Here is a 22,122-nt window from a genome sequence, read left to right as displayed (position 1 = left end):
CAGATAATTTGACCTTTTTATGATGAGTCAACATTAGTTCAGGTTGTAAAATGTCAAATTGTGTGAAACATTTTTATGACAAACATATTTATTTACTTTTTTTACAAATATATGTATTACGTTTTACTTGATGGTCACACCACAGTGCGTTTTTAAAATCATTCAAGTATTTGTTTGCACAGGTGTTTTAAACTAGAGTTTTAAAAGTTTTTCATGATCATAGACACACTTATTTATCAATGATCCATATACTACAATGATTCTTTGTTCACACACACAGAGCAATAAAACAAGCTACATCATGGAGAGAAAACATTACTTTGTCAAAAGGCTGGCAATGCAGTAAGTGCTGAATACAAAAGCTGTGTCAAGATATTTACCTTAAGGTATCAACAGACCACCTGCCCAAGCGATATTTGAATTATTTAAATCTGGATTCCTGTTCCCACATGATGGTTTAGAGAAACATCATCCCAGAAATAACATGGACTGGTCATGCTCTCTGGCCAGGCACATCAAGCAGGGGCCCAAGTCATGGGCCCTGACAGGACCCCTCTCCAGCTCTGAGTGACACCGGGCTGTGGTGGGGTCCCGTAGGCCAATTTAGGTAATCATACAATTAAGCAGCTCCATCACAGAACTTAAACAATGTAAGTCTAATCAGGCAGGAGCTCCGTTGTGATTGGACAGCGCTGAGGGGGAAGGGGGGGAATGAAAGGGGTTTGGGACCTGGAGTCGAAATAGAGACCTGGCCTCATCATGGAGATCTTTGCCCCTGGAAAACCCTCCCTTCATCACGGGCACACCAGGAAATGCAAAGGACAGCGGGGTCACCGATGATTGGCCTGCTGTGTGCTGTTGCCATGGCTACCATCCCTGGGGCCAATGAAAACAGATGACAGAAACAATAATATGAGGTGTAATCACTAAGGTCAGTCGCATTCACTCCAATCCACCTCACCCTCAAGTCTGAACAAACCCATCTAATACTGACATTTTTCCAGCAGGTCGCAAGAAATTTGGAAGAGTTTTGTGCTCCTCACAGATTCAGCATGAGTTCATACTGAGAGATCCCTGCCCTAACTTTGTTGTATAATTTTGCACTTGATAGTTAGCAAGCAAAGTCTGCAAACTTCAAATAATGGCATCCAAAAATATTTCAGACTTTTTTTTAAGATTTAACATTCAGTTCAGTTTTAAAAGGTGTGCAAAAGTTACATATTTACGTATTAAAGTAACATATATTTAAATAAATCTAATATAATCAAATGTATTATTATAATAATAATAATAATAATAATTATTATTATTATTATTATTATTATTATTATGCTCGAATTTTATTTTTGTTTTTCAACAAATCATATGCCAAAATGCTATGTGTGGTTTTTGTTCAGGATGCCATGAGCAATGCAAATGTATATTTGTCATTATGTCTAGGGTTGCAAAGGGGCAGAAATATTTTAGTAAATATCTGTTAACTTTCCAAAAATTCTGGAAATTTTCTGGAAATTTAGCAGAAATGTCCTGCCCCTTTGCAATCCTAATTATGTCAAAAATGAAAATTGACTTTCTTTATTCTGTGGAACACAAAAGAAAATATTTTGTGTAATGACAAATTCCTCCAAAATAAATAAATAAATAAATAAAAATAATAATAAAGTTTAATGGAGTACAATGGTGTTCGAAACCCAACTTCCAAAATATCCCACATCCGTTCCAGTGAAAACAATTTTGTCATGCTGCCAAAGTATTTTGAATTACTGTACAGTTTTTCTGAGCATTGTTTTTGTCTTGAAAAAAAATGATGTCAGAGCTGCATGGCTAAATCTTTTATCTCTTGCCAAAAAGAACGAGGGCAAATAATTGCATCCAGATGTGAGGCATTCTCATTGATAGCAGGCTTCATTTCCTGCCTCTGCTTTTTCAGACAACCTATTACACCTCAGAGGGAACTGCTGTTCAAATATACCATCATCTTGTAAATCAACACTAACTTTGGGCAAGTGTCATTTAAGAACATCTATAAACACATCTCCAGGTCTGTTATGTTTTACAGCGAGTTTTGTGGGAGTTTTGTTATTGTCTGTGTTATTATCATGTGCGCCTGTCATATCATCAGGATGTGCTAATCAGAGCTCATTAATTAGAGCTGAGTAATCAGTTGGGTTTACTGAACAAAGACCTGCAATCTCATCATGCCCCATTGCCATCATTAACATGTGATGAAATTAAGTATATATATACTTGCATATGAATGCATATGAATGCAAAAAAAAAATAAAAAAATCATGCTGAATTTGTTTCTATAATTAAACTAATTAAAGTAACCATTTAACTCACTTTTTTGAGGTTGTTGATGTTTTGGGTGTGCATATTCTTATTTGCCATCTGTTTTTAAAAAGAGATTAATCTGTTGCTACTGTTTTTGCTAATAAAGGGAGTCTTTTGAAGCTTTTGAAGCCTTTTCTGTATATACTATTAAAAATAAAGGTTCCAAAAAGGGTTTTTTACAGTGATGCCTCAGAAGAACCATTTTGGGTTCCCCTATATGAACCTTTCAGTGAATGCTTCTTCAAATAACCTTTTTTTTTTTTTACTTTGTGTGAAGAACATTTTATTAATCTAAAAACCATTTTCCTCTCTAAAGAACTTTTTGTGCAATGGAAAGATTCAATGAATGTTAAAGGTTCTTCATGGAACCATAGATGACAATTTTTAAACCTGTAGATATATAGTCCTGACCCAACATACTGATCAAACAGTTCAATAATAGTCCTTTCTCATTTTACTTTAATTCTGTTAATGCTTTTGTCTTGAAACAGTTATGTCAGAGCTGCATGGCTACATGAATTGTTCTGAATGTATCTGAAAATGTATAGCATAAAAGTGGTATATCGACCTGTTCTTTACACAAAATGGTGCTTTTTGGAATTTGGCGTGTCCTTTAGTCACTTATTGTTTGGCAAGAGCTGCATAATGATTCTACAGTATATTTGTGTTTAACAGGACAAAACCGATTTCGAATGGCATGTAGGAAGGAAATATAACATTATATAACATCCTTTACTATAACATTAACCCAAAACTAACCTTAACAAATTTGTGTTCAAAATCATCAATGGCATCTAACCCCCCCCCCCCCCTTTTTTTTTGCCAGTTTTTATTATCAAAAAATAAACAGCCCAGGGGCAAAATTCCATTTCAGACTGATGTCGGGATTGTTTGGAAGCAAAAGTAAACAATACAGTGGGGTTGCCTATTGACTCAGATGTCTTGTTTAGACTGTGATTAGTCTTCACGAAATGAGAATTCCTGATAGAGGTTCTGAGACGGCATGGCATGATAAAATAAACGGAGAACTGTGCTGTTTCAAGGCGAGTTCCACAGACCATAAACTTTAAAATTCATAACCCGGCCCCCGCGCTCATTGTCTAAACGGGTGGTCGCCCACCTATCACTTTTCATCCCCCTCATTTTGGTCTTTTTAGCGTGTATACATACTCTCCATCTTTTCACCTCCTTTGCTTATTTCCTCCTCTTTCCTCACTCTCTTTCTCCCTTCGCACCTCGTCTCTCCCTCATTTGTCTGGCCTGTATTTGTGTTGCAGCTTCCTGCTTCTCTCTCACCCACTGTGTGGAGGGGCTGGGAGCTTACCTTCCCTGTGTGACATTACTTTTGGCCGTGCATGAGGAGATGGTGGAGCATGCTTCACTTCTAACTGTGTCACCATCCACCTGAGCAAACACTTTCTGGCGTTACAAGGGAGAGAGCAAGAGGAAAGAAAGCGTGAGAGTGACCTGTCAGGGGACTATCGGTGGAGGCCTGGCATTGGTGCAGCCAATATATCAAAACATTAGTCTTGTGCTGGGACCAGCTGAGATATCCTTCTAGACATGGTTCTGCCTAGACTTCTCTTTTTTTTCTTCTTTCCTTTGTATTTTCTTGTGAGGGGCTCCCTCCAACAGAAACACATACTTGTCATGCCTCACTGCTGTCCCTTGTTTGTATTTCACATTACAAACAGCATTACATTTGCAGGGCTCAAGGCTGGCCAACACACACCAGTCAGATTGTCAGCCCCAATGGTATATTCAGTTGGATGTCGAAAAACCTGGTTAGCACAGAAGAGAAAGATTAAAGACTTGGCATAAAATGTTTTGCACTTAAGAGCAATGTTGGAAGGTTATTTGAAACTATAGCTTTCTAAGGTAGAAACTACTTGTGATTTAAAGTAGCTGTCAAACAGTTATGTGAATGTGTGCCTATAGAATTGACCTAACTAATTGGTGGATCCACTAGGTGGCAACACTCAAAGTTGAGCTGTTGCTTTTACGATCTACTTAAAGACACGGAAAAAAAAAATCACCAGATGAAGAAGAAGGAAACAGATATTCGAAGAGATCAGAATAACGTGCCCTTCAAGTGAAGTCAGAAATGTATGTAATTACAAGTGAAGTTGTATTTATGAGAGGGAAACTCAAAATTTAATGCCTTAGGTAGTAATAATGAATACCCGACTTGGAGGTGTGAGTTTCCGAGGTACACTTGAAGGCAGCAATAAACTAAGCTGAAAACAGATTTAGTGAATAATTTCTTTAAGAAACAGTATATTTATATGAACCTTCCAATGAACTGAATCACTCTAACAAATCCGATGAAATGATACTTGAGAAAAAGAAGATATTAAAGGAGAGCACATTGAATATTTCCTCAGTGCACTCAGGAAAATTACACAGGAAATTAGCTTGTTAGCAAAAAAGCTAAATTATTGCAAAAACTGCATAACTACTGGCATAAATAAAAAATGTAGCTACATTAGCAGCACTTCTACTTTTAGTCAGTAACCATTTTCAAACTTTCATCTTTTATACAGTAAATATATACAGCAGAGAAGTATAAATGTATGAATGTCTTCAAACGAGGTTCTCTTCTTGCAAAATGAAATGTGTTAGAAATGCCACTTAAAGGTCTTTACTCAAGACCTTTGCAAAGGGGGGTTTAAAAAGTATTTTTGCTGACAGGCATCAAACAAGCGATATATGATTGCACTGTCAGTCTTTCTTGGCGGATACCAGCGTTTTATTAAAACCAGTAGGTTGTCTTTCTCTTGATCCCTTTTTTTATCTTTTGCCAATTCCTGCTATAGAGGCTGTCACTTTGCCATACCTCAGAAGAACAGAGCCCGCCTGTCAAAACAGCTCATCAATAGGAGCTGTTGAATATTATGTATTATGCAAAATAACTCAGTTTAATTTAAAATAATGGCAGTCAAAAAAAAAAAAAAAAAAAGACCAGCATCAAAATTAAAAATCCATTTCTTTCTTCAATGGTACATAAACACAGATATTTATGTTCATGCTGCTCTTTTCCATACAATGAAAGTGAATAACAGCCAAGAGCTGTTAAAATCCAAAAAAGTACCATAAAAGCATTGGTTCTTGTGTGTTAAAGTTTAAATATGCGTATATTCAAATTGATTTAATTTGATGGTACTTGAAAGAAAATGTTCACCCTCCACTTTCAAGGTATGGATAAAAACAGCTTGAACAGTCTGCCTTACATTTCCTTTTGCAATCTACAACAGACAGAAAATCAAATACTGTAGGTCTGAACTGACATGTGGGTGAGTATAGTGAGAAATTTCATTTTGGTGTAAATTATACCTTTAATCATACTGCACCAGCTATTTCAATGGTGCAAAGTTACAATTCCATTTCATTCTCAGGCTTTTGAATCTTGTCCCAGGGCAGAGGTCCATTCCTCATTCAAACAAAAATTACAGTGTCTCAAGCATTTACTGCCCCCCTCCCCCCACCTTTAAAAAAAGAAAGAAAACACAGTGCCTTCCCTCAGCACAGAACAGGATCCCAAGCAATCTGTTATCAATTTGAAGCCGTGTGTCCAGGGAAAAGCACACGATTCTGTCCAAGATATAAACGATAACAAACGTGCTTGAGGTCTTTTGAAGGAACAACAGATGTAAACGGATGGAAAAAAGTCCAAGATTTCCAGGCCTTCGTTTTTTCCTCAGGTGAAAGTTTAAGCATGTGGGTGGAGGTGGAAATTGGAAGACTATTTTTAGTTTGCAGGCTGCCATTTCTGTGCATTTTCTGCCGAGATTGCATACAGTAAATGGAGAAAACATCTGCCACCCAGTAAATCAGTAAATCCTCCTTGAGGACTTTAACTAATCTTAACACCTACTTTATTTTCCTTGGCAGGAGTCTGTCGTTTTTTTGTTTTGTTTTGTTTTTTTGCAAAGCTGTGGACTTCCATAAATGTTACAATTTCAATAATTAATATTTTGAGGCCTGTGGATAAAAATTAATTTCCCATCTGCCAAAGTACAAGAACACAACCAGCGACGCAGGGATGTGTTGGCAGTGTCATGTGTGACACTTTAGGCATTTGGTCAGCATTCCTATGAGGCCTAAGCAAAATTCCAGTCAGAAGAATGTCAGTCTCTCCATTGATATGAATGAGACCCATCCTAGAGCTCTGATTATGCAGAGGGCAGCTGTGGAAGAAAGCACCTGTTTCCTCACCAATTCCCAAAGTTCTTGACATTAGGTACAATTTTTCATGTACCCTCAGCCCATATGAGTTGGCGGTGCCAGCTGAGTTTCAAATTGTAAATAAGGTCTAGTGTTAACTGCAGTACATTGAGAACTGTGGCATCCAATGACTCAAATCTGTTGATCCCCGTTAATAAAGAGTCATTTCCCAGCATGTTATGACTTGCATGCCATCACCATCCTAACCAGAGACTGTGTTCCCGTCAGGATGGCTGTGTTAGCTTCATATCACCCCAGTTGATGTACTGTCTAACTGCTTAGCATTCATAGCGACAAGAGACACTACTGTTTGAAAGACTGGTATCAGTCTTTTTTTTTTTTGAAGAAATTAATACTTGTATTGCAAGGATGCATTAAATTAATTAAGAATAAGCAAAGTTTTATTCCTGTTTCAAATAAATGTTTTTCTTTCTATTAATCAAAGAATCCAGAAATTATATGTAGCATGGCTTTCACAAGAATATTAAGCAGCGGAACTATTTTCAAGACTGATAATAATAAGAAAAGGTTTTTTTTTTTTTTTTTTTTTTTTTTTTTAGCAGTAAATCAGCATAATAGAATGATTTCTAAAGGATCATGTGACATTGAAGACTGGAGTATTGATGCTGAAAATTCAGCTTTGCCATTGCAGGAATAAATTCCATTTTAAAATATGTCAAAATAGATAATCTGCAATAATAATTAACAAGTGATACTGTTTTTCTGTATTTCTGGTCAAATAAATGAAACCTTTGTAAGAATAAGAGACTTCTTTCAAAAACATTTAAAAATCTCACCAACCCTGAGATTTTGAATGCTTTCCACCACCGTTTTTCAGATGTATAAGCAATATATATATCTGTAACGGCAGCTGACAGAATGTTTCTAATCCTTTAAAACTGTTGTTTGGTGTGACATTGCTGTATTTTGTGCTTGCGGCAGAAAACACCAGGAGACAGCCTTTTAAAACCGTTTTCAGCTCATTTAACCAAGGGTGTTGGGCCAATGGTGGGGGCAGCGGTGCTTAGTCATCTCTGTTAATTCATGTAACAGATGTGAACACTCTTTACTCACACTGTTTATTTCTAAATGGGCTTGAGTTTCTCTTCCACAACAGAAGATTGATGGTGATTTTCTTTGCTTGGTCTTTGAATTCATATGCATCATTGGAAACTAGTGGTGCTGTGAGTAAAAGCTTCGGCATCTATAGGGTACAAAGTTTTGGTAGGCCTCATCATGCTGTAATGGAGGCCTGCAAATTCTAATGTCACAAAATTTAAGTAAGTCTCCGAAAATCTCTTATCTAAGATCTGCTTCCTTTGGCTTTATAACCATATTAACTTGGAGGGAATGTCAAAAACTATATAGAACAGAGTAGAGCTGATTGCCACACAGGCAAGTTGTCTCAATTACCATATCTCATGTATATATATGTCAAAAGTCCAATTATACAAATTTGTCTTCTCGAGCAGGGGTTCTGTTAGCTGGTTTGAAACACCTCAGTCTGATGTTTTGACAACTTTTTTGCTGCCATACATATTTTATTACCTTATGAAGATAGAAAGCCTGGTCAGAAATAAATGGACACACTATAAATCTCACCAAGAGTTGTGAAGCAGATAATAGCATCAGCACACAGATACATCGCCTTTGTTTTAACTCATCTACTGAAATAATGGTTCACTGGTATTAACATCAAGGTCAGGAACATAAGCTCATATACACAGTGGAAAAATCATTATATCCTTGGCTATATGCATGCAAAAACACTGTCTGCATCATAGGTGTCAGAAAAAAACAGTTTTGACCGGAAATATTGTGGAGTTTGGCTCTAATAGATTTATATGTGATGTCCAGCTATTTCAGCAGTACACAAAAAGTTTCTCTTTGCCAACTTTGCCCCACTGAGTGAGACAAACCTGCTACATTTAATATAAGCTTCAGCCCAAGGGAAGCGAACATGAACTTTACAGTGACTTTTATGGTACTCCAGACTCACGCAGTGACTTCAAGAGCGACGTATAACACTGGCCCCACTGGTTACTCCTACCAAGTGTGTGATGATGTTATTTACACTCCTCATGGGAGAATTGTGGTAGTGACAGTAATAGTGTTTTGGAGTTTTGCTGCACTGCATGCCTGAGTTATCGGCCTTATCTTCCAAATGTTCTCCTCAGAGAGCAGTCACTGACATGTGGTGGATAATGAACACTTTTCTCTCTGCAGGCAGATTAAGGGAGTCATATAGGAACTTGTCATTCTCTTCCTGCAGTACAAAATTGCTGTGAAAAGTCTGCGCTATCACCAAATCATTGCGCAAATGCAACCAAACCTGACAAGTCTATTCATCATAATCCAACCAATACAGTTCCAAAACTTTAGGACAAGAAATGTTTTTTATTTTTTTATGCTTTGTGTATGTGTATCTGGCAGCAATGTGAAATTATTTACATGAACAACTTTGTCTTTCAGTCTTGCCGTTTCTATAATGTATCACACTGGATACATTAGCTGACACTGCAGAACTCAAGGCTGCGACTAATTGTTCATAAATGTGACAAAATATAAACATTTGCCACAATCATTTAAACAATAAACTAGGAAAATACCGTAAATATGCAGTTTCATCAGATCTCATTACCTGAGGTAGCGTTATAGTACTTTACATTGCGTTCCATATTGATTCCTCCCTCTGTGTCTGATTCGCGAACAAATGACTCATGAATCGGTTATTTTTAATTAATCAGTCAAAGAGATTCACTAAACAGTCTTAAATGCACTGGTGAGTTATGGATTAAATGTTGTTGGATTAAATGATATATATACATTAAAAAAAAATTATGCAAATTAACCATGGTTTAATTGGAACAAAAAACAAACAAAAATTGGTGTATTGATTACAATTTATATTACCACAATTTTACTACAAATACCATGGTTAAACTATGGTTAGTGTAGCAAAACCATGGTTAATTTGTGGTAACCATGGTTTAACTATAGTAACCATGGATTTTGGTTTTAATTTTCATAAGGGAAGATAAAAAAAACACCACCAAGCCTTCATCACAGCATATATACTGTAGCAGATGACTGTTGTTAAAAGGCAAAGGAGCTGCAATGAATAAACTTAAGTACTTTTCAGCAAATATCCCTTATTGCACAATTATACTTTTTTGACTACAAAATTAAGTCGTTTTTAAGTCTGACCATTTTTTGTCTGAAGCCCTACACAACAGAAACTACAGCACACCTGACAGGCTTGTGCATGAGTATATTCTATTATAACATACGCTCAAAAACACCAACAAGAGGGATCCCTCAAATAGAATTATAGTATGATGATAAGTTCTGAAGTTAGAATGGAATGATTTGCATTTTTAATAGGCCGCAGTGTCTGCAGCCTCTCTGCTCCATGATCACACAGGCTGCAAATGACACATATAGGATTGAGCTGGAAGCAGGATAAAACTCACATCGCCAGCAGCAAGCAAAAATCACAGACTTAAGGGTCCTCCGGGTGCTGTTCTGTCTGGTGGTGCATTCAAGCAACACTTACAAACATGTCCTGCCCAACTAAATCCAGAGGTCCCTGGCCAAAGGTCTGCTTTATGAGCCCTGGAGCACACACAGTCAGACTGGGAAGGAAGGCACATAAAAAAAAAAAAAAAAAAAAAAAAAATGCCTGGCCATGCATATCAAAGTCTAATTTTCTTTCTCCCCTTTCTCTTCCTTTCTTTTTCTCTTTCTCTTCTAGACTCCCTCATACCTCACAATGTCCTTTAAAGGTTCTCTTAAAATTACAAACAAAATGCTCTTGTAGTAACATGAATAGAACATTAATAGTCTTTTAAAGCCTTCTCAAAATCATATCATGAAATTCAAACATTGTTAATATAACATTCTTTAAATATCAGTGAGTAAAAGGAATACTTGCACCCAAAAATGAAAATTAGCTGAAAAATTACTTGCTATTCAAGGGCCATTTAAGATGTAGATGAGTTTGTTTCTTCATCAGAACAAATTTGGAGAAATTTAGCATTACATCACTTGCTCACCAATGGCGTCAGAATGAGTCCAAACAGCTGATAAAAACATGTTTTTATCATGCTGACGGCACCCATTCACTGCAGAGGATCCATTGGTGAACAAGTAATGTAATGTTACATTTCTCCAAATCTGTACAAACAAACTCATCTACAGTACATCTTGGATGACCTGAGAGAGAGTCAATTTTCAGCAAATTTAAATTCGGTGTTCTGTTCCTTCAATTATTAAAGTTTATCTTAATAGTCTGCAGTGTTTCATTGGCTTGTATGTGCCTCTGAGTTATAGTTGTTAGACTTGTCCAATCATGTTTAATGTTTTTGGTCATATTGAACTTTGTTTGGTTGAAGTTTGTCAAACATTGTTAGTTTGAACGGAACACTTTTGTGGTGTATTTGCATAATGAGAAAATAAAACATTTTATAATGTTACCCATAATGCTTGAATAAACAAGCAAAAATTTCAAACTCAGTGACAACATTACAGAATGTTCTTAAAACAAAATTCTTAGCTATAATGTTGGTCCAAAAACCTTCTTTGGCCCTCACGGATTGGACTGCAGTCAGCTCTTCCCAGGGGAGCCCTTATCCCGGGCCACTGCTCTTCCTCACCCTCACCTATGAGCCTGACCAATCTGACTGTGAGATACAGCAGGTCCCGCAAGCCGCCTGCTCTTTGAACATCCCCTTCTCCATTCGCTTACCTCATTAAACATGACAAGGAAGATCAATGCTGTTGGAGTCACGATAACGGGTTGGATGACGCTGGCCAGTGAGACGGACAACATTTCTGTGGGTCAAAGTTATGGCAGCATTTCTTCATTTTCAATCATTTAGGCTGGGGAACTGCAGTTCTCCCTAACAGCAAAGGGCGAGACGAGAACTCGCTGTCCCAGTGTCTTACTCTCCCCTTCTGGCTGCTTGCAGTACACTCACGTCTACTGGATGAAGTCTTGACCATACAACGTGAAACGTTGCAAAACCACCAAATAGCTTTACATAATGGGTAATGATAACCCAGCACAAGCCACAGCGTCCCCATCAAGCAGTTACCACTCTTATATTTTGCTTTGCAGATATATTATATGTCTCATGATGAATCCAATGACAGAATTTCTCCATTGATGTAATGCCCATGATCTGTCAGTTAAGCAAAGTATAGTTTATTGCCAGTCAATCACAGTCAGCCAACTTGGAAGCATCCGAACAATTGAACGGCACAGCATGTACATTTGGTTTGACAGGCTGCAAAAATAACACCAACACCGGGCCCTAGAGAACTGGGCATGGACGTGTCTCCAAAATAAATGATTCCACGCCAGAGAGGAGCCTTTACAGTTCACACTCCTTTTTATTTGATATAAATTTGGATCCTGGGTGGGCGTTTTATTATTCTTTCTGGAAAAGAAACATTTCCTTTATTGGCTGCCAGACAATCTCACCAGGTTTGTATCACACCTTGAGCTTGGTCGCGGCAAATGAAAAGGACTAAATAAAAAAAAATTAAACACACACACACACACACACACACATCTAATTCCACCATCTCACTGGCATCAGTACATTCACACCAATCCACTTAAATAAAAAAATAAAAAAACACTTTTCTGGACTGTGGACTGTCAGATACTATGAATACTAGACTTGACTTTTTCTATTCATCACACTGTAAAATGTGCCAAAAAAGTGCATCTCATTACTGTAAATCATTGCTATATTTATTTGGTTAGATGATGCATTCATACCTGCAAGCTAAACTATGTTGACGCTTACTAAACAGCTAAATAAATTAATATAAATCCTAATTTAACCTTAAATTTTATATTGACGGAAAAAAATTTTAAAGTGTTGAAGCGATTGGTAAAATACTTTCACCTAGCTTTATATGCAAAGACAACTTAATAACAGGGAAAAAATCCAAACTATTTGAAGAATGCAACTTTTTATATATCTAAAAATAAACTGAATCAACTGATATTTTTTTTCTTGTCTTCAAAATATTTCTGTTTGACTATCGGTTCGTCAGCCAATGACATGTAAGGGGTGTGTCCATGAACTCTTTTTGACGTCCGACATTAACTTTATATTTAATGAATTAATCTTGTTATCGTGCAAGAAATAATTATTTAGATTCATTTATATATTGATTTAATTATATTGATTAAATCTGATAAATTTGAAAATATTTTGTTTGATGTTCTGTAACATCTGCCAAATAAACTTTTAGAATATCTCACATAAAATTGGCAATCAGTCACTAATACTGAACATTCAAGATAATAAGTCCTGCAGCACAAGCGTTCAAAAGATTTACCCTTTTTTTTGTTATTTGATATCAGTCCACCTCTCCAGATTTGAAATGACTGAATAAAACAATTGAGATATTAGTTGGCCAAACTGAAATGCACCAATACATCGACTATTACAGGTGGCACACTGCATTTGGATTGCTGGTTCAGACTAAGAATTGTCCGAGCTCCAGCTAAGCCTACCCTGCATAATTGGTTAAACTTGGCCTGGTCGCTTTAACCCAGGTTATATATCACTGTCTTGAAGTTCACTTTATCTTAACAGCTTTAATGCAGACTTAGGGAACCTCTCATGTTAAATACAAAAACCCATTCATAAACCCCACAAACACAAACAATAAAACGGCTAAGTCTCCCAAAGAATCACAAACAACAACCTCACAAACCATAGAAAAGACTTTCCAGAGAAGTACTGCATTACATACTCCAATTCTGTTTATTTAGGAAATTCACTCATTAAACAAACCCAGAGAAAAGACTGTCCAGAGAAGTACAGGATGGAAAAGAACTTTATTTAAAAAAGGTGATCTGTGACAGAAGGGAACGTGTACTAAATGAGACATTCTGTCGCTAGCGGACAGTTCTTATTAACATCCAGAACAGTGGAACAGACAACAGGAACGAAACAGGCTAGCTCAGTTTGACTCACAGGCTATTTGTAGACAGAGTGATGGCTCACATCAATTAAACATGTTTTCCTCTTTGAGTTGTTTTATTTTTTTTTATGTTTTTCAGAGGATCTCAGTCACAAAACTGAACAGTTTTACACCAAATGCTTGAAATATAAAAAAGAAAAACACAGTAAAGATGGCACGCTAACAAAAAATGACGATAGTACATTTCTTGAAACTATCACGCAAGTTGAACCGAGCACTTCATGAAGACAGCCAATGAATGGCAATGCTGCCTCAGGAGAGAACAGAACGATTACCTTTTTTTTTCTACCAAAGTAACATCAAGCCTGCATGTCGTGGTAAACACATCACGTGGGAATACAGAGGAAATGATTGGTTTTAAAAGGGGCCTCCCCCCGCCGTCTCCTCACTCACTTTGTAATTTGCCTCAACAGTAAATCAGAGCTCACTGCTGGGCCCTCTGACTTCAGCGTGGAGTTGTCCTCTCCCAGCATTCCTGCGCTCATGAATCATTCTGATTCCTGGCTTCCACCAGGCATTTCCTCTACAACTCTCAGAATTCAGCAAGGAGCAGAGCGCTGTTCAATCCAGGGCAGCCTTCGATTTGGGCCACAGGAGAACAGGGAACACAGAATGTCACTTTAGAGCTTGTTCTAACTGTTAAAGGAATATTCCAGGTTAAGCATAATCAACAGCACTTAGCATGATATTGATTACTACAACAATGCCAAAAATGAATGAGGCCAATTTGTTAAAATACTTAACATTTCAATAAAACATAAACAATATGCTGTGTCATGTTAACATGATAGAAGTCTGAAAATTTGCTTACTAACAACTCAAATAACAGACAAGTTTCAGTAGAACAATGAATTAAAATTTTTATAAAATTATTATATTATATATTTTTTGTGGTAATCAACATTACTCTACAAGTGCTGTCGATAGAGTTTAACTTGTGTTGAACCTAAAATATTCATTTTATTCTGTTGTTGTGTGGAGTTTCATGGTTACTGACTTGTTTCCAGACAATTTGGGAGTCTCTCAACAAATTATGAAGTTATTTTTTTTCATCATACAAACTGTGAAATATCTTTATAATAACATTCATAAAAAGCAAAGAAAGATCTATAAGAAATCCATAGTGCCATGGGAAAAAAATCACAGAAATATCCTACAAGAGCTTTGAGTTGCTGTTTTCCAAAGGGTGGGTAGAAAGTAGAAAGGATTTCTTAAATTATCATTTCAACAAACAATCAAAAACTGCTTCTTAGCATTTAAAAGACCAAGTTAGCTAAATTCTCATCTTATTTGATTATGTACAAAACATACAACGTACAATACAGAGATCACTTCACAAGTTCACGAATGAGATCAGTTCTGAAGCTTCCAAAGCAATGGCTCTGTGTCGTGTAAGCATATGGCGTGTATGTTAGCCTGTGCCTTCATGTGCGAGTGTGAAGACGTATCTGTCGTTTCATATCATGGCCTGTATCACCACCCTCCCTTTAACCTGGTGAATGTAGGAGCTCTGCTTGTTGGCCAGGCTCTGAGTGGCCATTGTCTCATCATCACTGGCATTGGGCTCCTCTTTCACCCGGATGACTGTGTGTGAAGCAGAGATGTTGCTGCGGTTGCTGTCGGGACTGTGCTTCCGGATGACGCCACCAGAGGGCGATCTGTCCTCCTGCATGGCCTGGTCATAAAAATCCTCTCCCTCTTCCTCCTCTGACTCCTGCAGGTGGGCGTTTGGCAGACGAAGCTGCTCAATTGATTTCGAAATCATCTATGGGAGAAGGAAACTCATTATTGGATGTTCTGTCACATAACTGTTTCAGTCAATGAGCCATTTATTGTCCTTATGCCAATTCAGGCAACACAAACTCATTCACAAGATGGAATAACAGCCAAACAGTGAGCCTCATATAAATATATCCTTTATATCTCCCACTAAAGCCTGTAAGCGGATGTAAAATTACACAGGTGCCCTATTTAGCGTAGGTAAAACATTCAGTTATTAAACCAGAAAGCTAATCCCTGGTTTCACAACAATTATGACCTCATTTCTCTCAGAAATCATTTATTACTCCTAGCTACAACAGTTTAGGGTTACAGACTGTCCAAAAATAGATTATTTACTTGTGAATAATTAGTGAGAATAATTAGGAGTTGCTAATGAGTTGTTAATGGTACAAACAGAATTCAGTTTTGCTCTGGAACAAATGGCCAAAATCTTAAAATGTGTGTGAATTAATAATTCATGAATTTACTTTCAAAATCGTACCAAATAAAGGTTTTTGAAAATAATTATTTGCATACACTCGCATGTATTCAAGGTGTGGGTAAAATATATTTTATTTCTTGATGGTTTAACCACATGATATTTATCATTGAGACTTATAATATATTACCAAATTCATATGACACCAACATGAAAACAAAGACTATATTTCTAAGAACCTGTTTTTTTATGCACTCTGTATTTAACATTTTTGGATTTAAACATGATTTGCTACAATTCACATGATTTGAACATGAAAAACAAATCAATTAGCAACTATACAGTCATTTGTGACCCAGACCAGCCAGGGGGGTTTAAAAAAAAAAAAAAAATTATGCATGGCCCTAGTGACTAAGGCCATAAAAATAAATAGCCAAAACAAGTGCTGTCTGGGCACTTTTGATCTTCATGTCTGAAAATTGCACTTGTAACCTTGAATTTCCCATAGCACTCTCAGCAATAATAAGGCAGATCAATCTGCAAGCTCCCGCTAACAATGGAGTCTTTCACAGCGCAAGCCTCCCGTGTCGCTAACCTTGCATGTGCTGCAGAATAATTGCACTTAAACGGATGGCCAGGTCATGGCTGCTGGTGCACAGAAACACATATATTTCCACAGGGGAACAAAAGTATGGATTCTATCCTCATTGGTGCGTATTCAAACTTGTCCCTGTGCAATTTTGTGGTGTTAGCATGCAACTGATGTCTTAAGCTATGCTAATTCAAGTGCCGCTTCTGAACCCAGAACAGGTTTTCCCCTCACATAATGGAGATGGGCTGTCCAACTTTAGTTCCCATGTGAACTGAATGGTATTTCAAGGAAAATGTTTGTACTTTAGGATAACAATATAATCATTCAGCTTCATCCTCGTCTTCCCATGATAGCACTAAAATCATTGTTGCACTGACAGGTCAGTTTAATGATTGTACCTGGTTGATGTGGACCTGTTGCTGGTACTGTTTCTGCTTCTCCAGAAAGTTTTGGTGTTGCTGCTGAATCACAAGTTGAGCTAGTGTGCTCTGGGGTAGTGGAGCCGACTGGGTTCGGTTTAAGGGCCGGTGACGAGGCAGTTTGGGTCGGGTGCTACTCGGGGAGCTTTCCATCATGGCCAGCGGAGAAGGAAGATGCACAGGACTTTGACCTATGTAACAAAATGTATGGATCTTGTAAATACAAATCTAACAGAATAAACGTTTCTTCCTCTCTTTACATTTTAAGGAACAGTTCACCCAAAAATGTAATTTATCACCACTTACTCACTCTAGATCTCCTTAGCATGTTCCCCTATAGAACAAGTGATGCTCAATTTATGAATAAATAATTCTTTTAGGTTGAATCTTTTGATCCAATTCACAAAGTAAAGCAGTCTGAATGATTTGATCACAAGGCTTCCCTTGCTCGAGTTTGTTGTATTCAGAACAACTTGAAAGTCTGGTATGTGATCGTTTAGTGTATGATACTCATTTTTTTCTCTATAACCATTTACAAAGTCAGTGTTTTAGATTTGAAAAGCCATGTTGTGTATTCAAGCTTTAGTCTCAGTGACCAGGTTGCAGTGGTTAGCAGTATGTTCATCATAGCTATCGCATGACTTCAGAAGACTTTGTTTCTTTCATGTTGCTTTTTTTGAAGCTTAAAGTAACCAGTCCCCACTCATGTTATTGAATAAAGAAAAATATATGAGTTATATGGGTCATATTGGTTTGGAATACCATGAGGGTGAGCAAATAATGACAATTTGTGGGTGACCTATTCCTTTAAAAACTAAATAAAAATGAAAAAATAAAAAAGCCACAAGCTGAAAGGTTACAGGTTAAAACCCACAAGGGACAATCTGGAGCAACCGACATTGTGTTGTTAAGCAAGGCACTTAACCCCACGTTGCTCCAGGGGAGAATGTACCTGTAACTTAATGCGAAATGAAAGCTGTGAAAAAAGATTTATTCTATTGTACTGAGAAAAAAAAATCTATTTTATTGAATCTTCTAAAGTATTCTGTAATAATCTTATATATCGAAGGCTCTGATGTTCTTACCAGTAGATAGGATCTTTTGGTGGCGTAGCTGCTCTTTCTGGAGGAGGTGCTGCAGGAGAGCTTGGTGGCTGCTGCTCACTTTGGTCTCCATAGCAACAGACAGGGGGACTGGACCCAGAAGATGTGTGGTCAAACCCGGAATGACCGCTGATATGCCACCACCCTCAAAATGCTTCTCCTGAAGTCCTAAAGCAGCCTGACAGGTGATAGAGAGGATATGGTCTATTTATTTCAACTGGTTCACTCGCAAATGTATTAAATTTATTGATTCAAACCTCAGTATGTGCTCTGAGAAACAAGGGAATATGTGGAATGGCCTTGGATGTCTCTTATAGCCAAATATATGAATACAAATGTATTCATATGTATTTAATATTCTAGGTAGGGAGCAATAAACTATATAAACTGCAAATTAACTCAAGATTAAATATTATTTGGAACTACACTTGATTATTCTGGTTTGGCTGGACTTTAAACAGCAGTAATGGATGAGGTGACTGGGGAGGGCTGGAGTGCAACCGACACCAGACACTTAAGCACAATATTTATCTAAGGCCTATAAAATCCCCCAAGGTCAAAGGCCAGCACCCTGAGGCTACACATATCATCCAGTCAGCCAGTGATGGCTAGTCTTTCAACAGTCAAAGCAATGTGCAGCTGAGCCAAGGCCATAAACTACATTTCTCCTCATTTATCAGTGTAAGCATCCACATTGGAGTTTCAAAGAGACATAAATTAAACATGTTTTTTTTATATAATAATGTTTTGATTACACCTTACAGTCAAGTGGCAACTTACACTAAGAGTGACAACAAAATAATATTAAAGTATAAAATATATTCACACTATATATTGCACACTTAATACAATACAGAATTCTATATATCATATTGCATTTTAAATATATATATATATATAATTAATGTAACTAAAATTAAATAAATATATAAATATAATTTATATATTTATATACAAATTCTACTCTTGGCTTAAGAGACTTTTCAAAAACATTAAAACATCTTAATAATTCCAGACTGGTAAATGAACAATATCACACATTATCATTAATTAACAGTGAACTAATAGTTGTGTAAATATAAACATTATATATATACTATATTGTATAAAAATTAGTATTAATATTAATTGATATAGAGACATATGATATTTTATTAAAAAAAGAATCATCAATATTTAAATATTATTTACATTTTTCTTTTAGTCTTTTTTTAATTTTAATAAAATATTATATAACATAAGTGTCAAATCTCTTTTGAAAAGCATTTATGCCTGAATAAATTGACACCCACACACACACACTCACTCGCTCTCTACAGCCATACTCGTTGCAGTCTGATTGAGTGTTATCGAGTTCATGGGGAAGTTTTGTGTCATGATGCCAAAAAAAACACTTTGTGTGAGCTGGCTTTAACAGGGGAAGTTATGAAAGATGATGCATGTCATTTTTTGACTTACACTGATGGGAGAAGAGGCAGCTGAGAGGCCCAGGGTGATATTGGGCAGCGATGGAGACGTATAGAGATTTAACATAGACACTGAGCTTTCAGGCCCTAATAACCTCGGCTGTGACGGCCACCGCTGTGATGGGAAAAAAAAGAGAGAGAGGGATGGAGGGAAGGAGGGAGAGAGAAAGATAGATATTTTGAAATCCCACTATGGACCATTGGAAACAGCAACAGCAACAGAACAATAAACTTTAATGTACTAAAACGAATGACAGTTTTGTTCCTGCCACAGCGGAGCTGTATAAGCTTAACTGAAGGACGTAAAAACCAAGGCCACAGAGAGTATCCCATTTGCTATAATTTCTCAAGCTGAACTATATTTTAGAGAAAAACAGTCTCACTGCAGTACTACTGATCAGTTTTCGACTGTACTTTCTCCACCTAGTGGTGTGGCCCAGCAGCATGTGGCAGAGGGGCTGTACTGTTTACCCTCCAATCCCTCCTGCATATTCACTGACCTGTATGTGGATATCCGGCCTTATTTGACCCAGGGGACCAGTTCCCACTGAAAGAAGATACCCAATGTAACGGATCACAAACACGGCTAGCTTTCGAAACTGGCGTGGTGTCTGCGGGTAGCACTGCTACGATCCATGAGATGTCAAGCTTATGTCAATACAACAGCGATCAGGCGTGTTTGTGTTGTTAACGTGTCTTTGGCTACCAGCGGCTGGTGAATCAATTAAGCTCAACCACCCACCACCTCGACCCTGGATCGCAGCGCAATAAGCATTCCTTGTCGGCTATTGCATTGGAGGTTCATGGGAGTGTAAACAGTGATGTTGAAGAATAACACAGCTGCTAAGCTGAGGCTTCACAGAGACATGTCACATTTGCCCAGAATGCATCTCTTTGTGAGCAAAGTCCACAGGGACCCGGAGGATCCTAGCCATGAAGCACCCAGGAAGTGACTCAGAGGGAGCTAATGAACATCAAATACTATTTTAAATACCACCATAAGATGCTGAAAACACTAGACCATGAGCTGCTCACGTGTCAACTTCATGTAGTGCATACTTATTTCATTAAATCAAAGCCTATCAATTTGATCATTGATTAAAAACACTTTTGGTGTAATTTTGATTAATCATGCAGCCCTAACTGACAGTATTGTGGTGTAATGTTGATTCCCACAAAATTAGATAGATAGATAGATAGATAGATAGATAGATAGATAGATAGATAGATAGATAGATAGATAGATAGATAGATAGACAGAAAGATAGATAGATAGATAGATAGATAGATAGATAGATAGATAGATAGATAGATAGATAGACAGATAGATAGTCTTGTGCCTATAGTTTTGAAACATTGATTATTTTAACGTTTACAAATTTCCCCCCTTCACTTCCATTCTTAATGCCTCACTGTAAACCAACTCTTTTTTAAAGAATTGGGTAGTCAGAATTAATTCAGTTGTGATTAAGCTGATAGAGCTTAACGTGTGAACCTGGAACCTGCACACTATTTTGAAGGTTAATAATGATAATATGCATAGGTGAGCCCTGAACGTAATTTAATTTTGAGATATACTGTATCTGATCTTCTCTTTCTTGCCCTGAGCTTCACTAGAGCTGCAGGCAAAGAAAACCACATAGTTATGCCAGTAAAGGTTAGCGGTACAGAGCGGGAGTTTGTGGGAGGAAGTGAACTGACTCTTTATTGTCCGTGCTGGGAGCCGTTTTCATTGGAGTGAGACGGACAAGCAGGTCACAGGCTGTAGAGACACAGTTGTGTTTTCATAGCTGCACGAGGACAGGCTGGGCTTGTGTCGAGGAAATTTATGGGTGCGGTCTGGTGGCCATCAACTTTTCTTTTAGTCGTACAGGTTTAAATCTTTCAGGAAAGCTTTGATAAAACTGCTGTGAGCAAGCTTAAATGTTAATAGACTTTCGTACCTGTAATAAAACATGTTTAATGTAAGTACCTCAGTACGTGTGGTGACTGGTAGTGAGGAGGGTCCATTTTCAGCTCCCAAGGCACTGTAGGCCCCGTTGGGTGAACTGGGCCCTGATCCTGGTGCACTGCTGCTGGCTGTGGATTCTGGGGAAGATTCATTTAAACAGACATAAGTGCAAGTATAGACATTATCGATAATATAATTTATAAACTGCTCAGATCTAGAAATTATTCATATGGTTTTGAAAAAAAAATGTTTATACCAAATTAGGTTTTATTTCAATTTAATGTCAAATGTACATTACAGGTATATTTACCTGCATTTTGAATACATATGATTGTCACTGTGCAATATTGATATTTAAATATTTTATCCTTTTAATAAAGCATTTTTCTTCATTATGATAACAGGACATATGTTCCAGCCAATTTCTTCTAATTCTGCCCCCATATATATATATATATATATATATATATATATATATATATATATAGATATATATATATATATATATATATAATATATATATATACGTATGTGTGTATATATATATATGTGTGTATATATATATATATATATTAATATATATATATATATATTCTATCTGTATATTTTAAGCAATATTATATGTATCTATATATAAATATATATTGCAATTTTTGATCTATCTATTCTATATATCTATCTGTATATTTTAAGCAATATTGACTGGTATCTGGCCGGCAGTAATAGGATTATGTCACATTTGGCATATTCACATTTACTAGATTTACTGGATGACAATCTTGCCACCGTGCTTCCAAAACCAACCACCAACTGCTGCCACTGATA

At 37.0% G+C, this 22,122-nt stretch overlaps 1 protein-coding gene across 7 annotated transcripts in view; it reads right to left on the bottom strand.

The window, feature by feature from the left end:
- Positions 1 to 13,401: 13,401 nt before the first annotated feature.
- The window catches only part of LOC109105793 (histone deacetylase 9-B-like), a 52,098-nt gene continuing 43,377 nt past the window's right edge, over positions 13,402 to 22,122 (bottom strand). For 6 of the 7 annotated variants that reach the window (XM_042772323.1, XM_042772322.1, XM_042772324.1 and 3 more), the window contains 5 exons: positions 21,319 to 21,434; positions 19,339 to 19,461; positions 17,863 to 18,058; positions 16,757 to 16,968; positions 13,402 to 15,331 (listed from right to left, as the gene is read on the bottom strand). In XM_042772323.1, the coding sequence (XP_042628257.1) occupies positions 15,023 to 15,331; positions 16,757 to 16,968; positions 17,863 to 18,058; positions 19,339 to 19,461; positions 21,319 to 21,434 (956 nt within the window). In that variant the 3' untranslated portion in view covers positions 13,402 to 15,022. The remainder of the gene's footprint in view (positions 15,332 to 16,756; positions 16,969 to 17,862; positions 18,059 to 19,338; positions 19,462 to 21,318; positions 21,435 to 22,122) is intronic. The other variant, XM_042772326.1, reaches the window with a different exon arrangement.

Source organism: Cyprinus carpio, chromosome A16 (assembly GCF_018340385.1).
Source record: "Cyprinus carpio isolate SPL01 chromosome A16, ASM1834038v1, whole genome shotgun sequence".
NCBI classification, from domain to species: domain Eukaryota; kingdom Metazoa; phylum Chordata; class Actinopteri; order Cypriniformes; family Cyprinidae; genus Cyprinus; species Cyprinus carpio.
The sequence above is the reverse complement of the archived record's forward strand: the minus strand, read 5'-3'. Positions and strand labels throughout refer to the sequence as shown.